Genomic DNA, 6457 nt, shown 5'->3' with positions numbered 1-6457 from the left:
GGGAGGGCGCCGGGGGAGGACGCGCCCTCGCTCGCCCGCCTGTGCCCGCGCCCTTCGGTGCCTCGTGGGGAGGCCGGCGGGGAGGCCCGCGCAGGTACGCGTGGAGACCGCTGCAGGGGGTGGCCAGGGCGGAGGGCCAGAGGCTGGGAGGCTGGGCTCTCTCCTGACCTCGCTGCCTGGCCGAAGGACACCCGGCAAAAGGGACCCGCGCGCACGCCGGCCCCGCGGAGCCGGGCCTCTCTGGGCCTCCCTGCTGCGGGCGCCTCCTGGCCCGGTCCGGCCTGGCCCGGCTTGGCGGCATTCGCAGCCAAGGGCAGGAGCAGGGGGTGTGAGCGGCATACAGGCGGGAGCGGCTGGCAGTCTGGTTGCTGAGGGCTTTCTGCGCCCAACTTTGGATCGAACAGCGTGGACCTGGGTGTGCGTATATGCGCGCCCAGGGGCTTTGTGTACAACTCGTGCGTGTGCTGAGATTGGGTTTTGTGAAGCTTCACCTCCACCCGCTCCTCTGCATCGGTCTCCCCACGTGTCAGTGCGTGCCGGTAGGAAGAGTGCTGGGCCCGGAAGGTCGTGGAGGATCTGGCTTGGATCCTAGCACTTTTGTGGTAGTTAACTTTGTGTGTGCGCGTGTGTGTGACCAGATTTACCTTCCCAATTGTGGGTAGTGTAGCCCGCAAATCTGTGGGTCACACTATATGGCTTCCTGTATCTTTGTGTGCTGTGTGTGGAAACCACCCCAGAGGGTGTGATTATGGAACTGGAGTGTGCCTTTCAGGCCGGAACGAGATACAGATGAAATTGGAGAGTGAGTGATATGGTAGTGGGGGGTATGAGTGGCAGGTAGTTTGTTTCCGTTTATTTTTGGGTAGTTGACCAGTTATGTCCTTGTAATAACTAATGCATATCTCTGAACTCATGTAGGTGTGGGTATATGCGTGTACTTGAGAGAAAACAGAACTATGGGTGAGAGAAAACCTCCTTTTTTCTGTTTGCTCTTACTCAGCAACCTAAGGAGAAAGTTTCTGATTCCTGAAGGATGAGAGAGACCTGTGTGTGTGTGCCCCATTCCCTGGGCATGCATGAGGAGGCATCGATGTGTTGGTCTGGGAAAGGGGTTCCTGGGACCACTCTAGGAGCTAAGTGCTGAGGGCCTGGCTGGGATGGTGGGGCTGTATCTGAGTCCCATTGGGCAGAGCAGCCATTGCCTGTCCTTGATTGTAGGTGGGCGCTTCAGAAAATGCTTTTGTTGCCAAGAGTAAAAGCCACCCAAGACACCTCGCCTCTCTGTCTGACTCACTGGAAAATGGGAGCGGGCTGGGGAGAGTCTGGTCCTGGTTCTCCCAGGGTGTGAAAGGGATGCTCTCCTGGGAGGGAGTGGGGTGACAAGTTGTACCTGATGACTGGCAATATGCCAAGCCTTGTGCCGGCGCCTGGGAACCCAGATGTAATTTAGACACATCCCTGCCCATAAGATGTTCACCATTACTGTTACACACTTGATAAGTGGGAGGGTCTTGGAGCTAGGGCAGGAGGAACCAGAGCTGGGTTGGGGTAATGCAGGAGCTTGGGTTTACACCTTTATTGCTGTTGTGAAGTGCCGTCGAGTCATTTCCGACCCATAGCAACCCTGTATAGCGTTTCCAAGGAGCAGCTGGTGAGCTTGAACCACCGACCTTGTGGTTCAAATGACTTTGCAAGTGCCACACCAGGACTCCGGGAGCTAACAATTTACAGGAGACCCAAGGTCAACTCCTGGCCCCACAGCTACATGAGTGCTGTGGGACCTTGGTTGCACTTTGCAAGATGGGGATAGTAATCTCTGTTTGAGTTGCTGGTGACGGTTATAAGAGACACCCCTGGGACTACGGCCCTAAGTCACCCTTCAGGTCTGGAAATGAATTGTCAGCCAAGCAATAGACAGGCCTATGAAGGGAATAATAACACTAGTGAGGTACACACAGCTTAGAATAACCAGCATTGGAGATCAAGAGGGAAGTATTTACCCAAGGACCAAGTTCAGAAGGGTTAGGAAAGGAGGAGGACCAGAAATGGGAAGCACAGGGCGGAAGTTGAATGTTTCATTGTGATGATTGCAGTCAATGAGGTGGAACAAAATGTGCATCAATTGTTGAATGGAAAACTTTCACCCAACTCACAATAAAAATTCTTTTCAAAAAGAGAGCTATCTCTGAGTCAAATGCCTTGTGGTGAGTCTAACAGGTAGTATTTGTTGTTGTTGTTAAGTGCCGTCGAGTCGGTTCCAACCCATAGTGACCCTGTATAGGGTTTCCGAGGAGCAGCTGATGAGCTTGAACCACTGACCTTGCAGTTCAAACAGCTTTGCAATCTGACGCATTAACCCACAGCGCCACACCAGGACTTCTAACAGGTAGTATATAGGTGCTCCGATATTTATTACTTTGGAACTTGGGAAAGTCGGATGTGGTGGTGGAAACAATTTATACTCACAGGTCCTGCTTGTGTTAAAAGGAGGCCTCTGAGGCAAGTCTGTTGGAAGGGAGGTCAGGAAGATCGAAAATGTGCCTTTTTGCACAGAGGCTCTTTGGATTCCATTCATTCACACTTCATTCATTTATTCATGTTCTTTCTCTCTTACACATACACACATAAAGAGCCACAGAATAAACTTGGAGAAACGTCTAGAAACCTGTGCATGTGCATGGGTAGACATACTGGGGCACGTGAGCCACTCTTTACCTGGGGGTCTTTTCTACACTGTGGGGACTTGGGTATGTGGGCCTAGGGCCTCAGTGGGTATACTCCCAGGATGTCAGGGTATCCACAGAATGGTGTGGTTATGCTGTGGGATCAAGTATCAAACATGTTTGGTGGGTAGGGGGCCCAGGTGAGGGCCAAAGGGGAGAGCACTTGATGTGCCTTCCCACCCATTGCCAACCACCAGCTGAGTGCTGTTATGAGGGAATGGGGCACAGGGTGACCGGATCCTCCCATTTTGCAAAAGGAGACAAGAATTTGCCAATGTAAAAGCTTTTGCTTTTCATATATTGGCAACCAAAATCAAATAGACCAGGAAGAAATGCAACTTTTATAAGGCAAATGTGGCCCTCAGGCATCCTCGAATGGGGATGTCCACGTGCTGTCTGTGTCCCCAGGTACTTGGGTGAGGTTTCTCGTCTTTGCAGTGTTACTCTGTTCCTCTGGCTCCTCAAATTCAGCAGGACCCAAGTTGAATTTGAATTCATGATCTGCCTCCTCTCCTTCTCTGCTCCCCTCCTGATTCCTCATCCAAATCCCTTGACCTCGACCATGGACTCTGCCCCACCTCCCTTACATACAGTTAGGCACCAAGACCTTTGGTTTTGACCTTAGTCATGGCTCTCAAATCCGCTCCTCCGTTTGCCCTCTTAACCCCGATTCTTGCCATCCTCACTGCTGGCCTCCACAGTGGACCACTAGCCTCCCCTCGGCTCACTCCTGTCCCACACTGCAGCCGGATGGGCTTTCTGCTCCTCTTTGCTTCCAGAGTGAGGCACTCGCTGGCTTCTTATATGGCTTTCAGGGTGCTATGTCATCTGACCCTAGCTCACCTCTGAAGCCCCTCTTCCCTCTCTGGAATACCCTAGCCCCTCTCATTGCTGGGGGATTGGTGATGTAACCTCTGAGATTTGGTTCAAATGCCATCAACTGCTGGGAAATTCCCTGTCTCTCTCCTCTTTGTTCCCACACCATCTTTATCATGCCTACTACCCCCACCTTCAAAGCTCTGGTAGCGTAGTGGTTACGAATTGGGCTGCGAACCTTAAGGTCAGCAGTTTGAAACTACCAGCCATTCCGCAGGAGAAAGATGAGGCTTAAAGATTTACAGGATTTACAGGGTCGCTATGGGTTGGAATAGACTCCACAGCACTTAACAACAACACCCCCACCCTCAAGGAGCCCTGGTAGCATCGTGGTTATGAGTTGGGCTGCTACCTTCAAGGTCAGCAGTTCAAAACTACCAGTGGTTCCGTGGGAGAAAGATGAGGCTTTCTGCTCCCATAAAGATTTACAGCCTCAGAAACGCTATGCAGGGTCGCCATGAGTCGGAACCGACTCCACGGCACATCAGCACCACCACACCACCCCCACCCTCCTCATCTCATTCTGATCATTTCTATCCATTGAACTAGCTTGGGACCTTATGTACATTATCTTGTGAAGTACTTTCAACTACCTATGAGAGAGGTGCTTCCCTATGTCCACTTTAGAGATAGGAAAACTGAGTGTGTGGGGAGTTTACATCACTTGCCCAAGATCAAGTGGTAAAGTTGGGATTTTTGTCCTGATACACTGTATCTAAGCATTCTGGTGGGGCACTCTAGGCTAAGCACTAGGCTGCTAACCACAAGATTGGCGGTTTCAAACCCAACAGCCACTCTCAGAAACCCTATAGAGGATTGCTGAGTAGGAACCAATTCAATGGAACTCAACAATATCACACTGTATCTAAATTCCCTTCATCTTCATACAAACATGCACAAACAAAACCAGACCAGCTCCCACTGAGTTAATTCCGACTGCTCATGGTGACCCTATGTTGCTCTGTAGGGTTTTCATTAGCTGTGATCTTTCAAGAGTAGATTGCCAGGTTTTTCTTCTGAGGTGCCTCTAGTTTGGCTTCAACTGTCAACCTTCCATTAGCTTATCTCTTTGTACCACTAAAGGATGCCTATCATAATAACAGCTCATTGCTCATCCAAAGGAGCTCCTGGGTATGACCAGTTAGGGCACTTGGCTATTAACTGGAAAGTTAGAGACTAGAGTCCTCCCGGAGGTACCTCAGAAAAAAGGTCTGGTAATCTACTTCTAAGAGAGAAAAAATCAGCTGATGAAAACCCTAGGGAGCGCACTTTTACTCCGGCACACAAGTTGTTATTGTTAAGGGCCTTAGGATCCATTCCAAGCCTGGTTAGGGTTTCCAAGGAGTGGCTGGCTGGTGGTTTTGAACCACTGACCTCACGGTTAGCAGTCCTGTGCTTATCCTACAACGCCAGACCAGGATATACAAATAGGATAGGCACAAAGTAGAAGTGACTCAACTCAACATCCACTGGTTTTAGTTCATACTGAACACGTGCTGTAGGGACAGCCTCAAGCCATAGATTAGCCTCGTGAAGTAGTATAATAGGGAAACTGAGGCCCTGAAAGGCTAAGTGATATGCCAGTGGTACAGCAGGACCCTAGGGTCGACAAGACTTGTATTGCTCTGTCATTGTTGTTTCCCATCTCCCCCCAGCTGTAGACCACGCAGGTAGGAACTGCGTCTGACTCACATTCGTACTGCTCAGGCCTCGTGTGACGTCTGGCACCAGCAGGCACTTGGCAGAAGTTTGCTAAATTCAACTGACTTTCCATTTTCTCTTCTAGCTGCCCAGGGGCCAAGGGATGAGCCGAGGCCCTCCTTCCCAATGGCATCACCCCCTGGTCTGGAACTGAAGACACTGAGCAATGGTCCCCAGGCCCCAAGGAGACCGGTTCCTCTGGGCCCAGTGGCCCCACCCAGGGAGGGTGTGGACAATGCCTGCTTTTCCTCGGAGGAGCGTGAGACTCGTTTCCAGAACCCTAGGGAGGCTGGACTGGGAAGCTCCCCCAGCCCCCCAGAGGGTGTCCCCTCACAACCCCGATCCCAAAGGGACGATATGTCCCTAGGTTCGGAAGAAGGGCAAGGGTTGGAGCCCCTGAGCCGCCCGGTGGATTATGGCTTTGTGTCTGCCCTGGTTTTCCTGGTGAGTGGGATCCTTCTGGTGGTGACAGCATACGCCATCCCCCGCGAGGCCCGCGTCAACCCGGACACAGTGACAGCAAGGGAGATGGAGCGACTAGAGATGTACTACGCCCGCCTGGGCTCCCACCTGGACAAGTGCATCATCGCGGGCCTGGGGCTGCTCACAGTGGGCGGCATGCTCTTGTCAGTGCTGCTCATGGTCTCCTTGTGCAAGGGGGAGCTGTACCACCGGCAGACCTTTGTCCCCGGCAGGGGCCCCAGGAAGACCTATGGCTCCATTAACCTGCGAATGAGGCAGCTCAATGGGGATGGGAGCCAGGCCCTGGTGGAGAATGAAGTTGTCCAGGTCTCAGAGACCAGCCGTGCCCTCCAGGGGTCTTAAGGAAGAGTCCACCTTCTCTGGCTGCGGTAGCCCCAGACGACAAGGCTCTGAAGGCCTGGGGTTTCAACTGAGCACCACACAAGGTCCTGTGCAAGGCGTCTTGGGTGCTGGGGCAGGAGCCTGGGGCCTGGTTCAGGCCCCACTCAGGCAAGCGGCCCCTCTGGTCTGTTTTATAGCTTGAGGTTTTATATAAGGTTTTGTTTGGAGGATGGCCTCTGCTGCTAAAAATACAAGTTTGGAAACTGCTGCTCTGGGAGGATGAGGTTTCTTGGCATTTCCGAGGATTGGGAGCTATTTGAAAGGCTGCCCATCCCATTCCTCATGCCTTGGAG

General features: G+C 52.2%; 2 protein-coding genes across 2 annotated transcripts in view; one reads left to right on the top strand and one right to left on the bottom strand.

Moving 5' to 3' along the window:
• LOC102829687 (chromosome unknown open reading frame, human C20orf202) overlaps window positions 1–339 on the bottom strand; it is a 28288-nt gene extending 27949 nt beyond the window's left edge. Inside the window, exon 1 of the mRNA XM_006860781.1 lies at window positions 26–339. Within this exon, the coding sequence (XP_006860843.1) occupies window positions 26–339 (314 nt within the window). The remainder of the gene's footprint in view (window positions 1–25) is intronic.
• An 86-nt stretch (window positions 340–425) lies between these two features.
• TMEM74B (transmembrane protein 74B) lies at window positions 426–6125 on the top strand. Its single transcript, XM_006860780.1, has 2 exons — window positions 426–564; window positions 5386–6125. Exons 1-2 carry the CDS (start codon window positions 426–428, stop codon window positions 6123–6125), a joined length of 879 nt encoding a protein of 292 aa, XP_006860842.1.
• Window positions 6126–6457: the final 332 nt, after the last annotated feature.

Source organism: Chrysochloris asiatica, unplaced genomic scaffold, assembly GCF_000296735.1.
Source record: "Chrysochloris asiatica unplaced genomic scaffold, ChrAsi1.0 scaffold00039, whole genome shotgun sequence".
Classification (NCBI taxonomy): domain Eukaryota; kingdom Metazoa; phylum Chordata; class Mammalia; order Afrosoricida; family Chrysochloridae; genus Chrysochloris; species Chrysochloris asiatica.
Note: the sequence above shows the minus strand (reverse complement) of the source record. Positions and strands in the feature narration are given on the sequence as shown.

Coding starts and splice junctions, on each gene's coding strand:
- TMEM74B (XM_006860780.1), top strand. CDS start 426: ATGCGCGCCCAGGGGCTTTGTGTACAACTCGTGCGTGTGCTGAGATTG. Junction 565..5,385: donor AAGAGTGCTGGGCCCGGAAG/GTCGTGGAGGAT, acceptor TTTCTCTTCTAG/CTGCCCAGGGGCCAAGGGAT.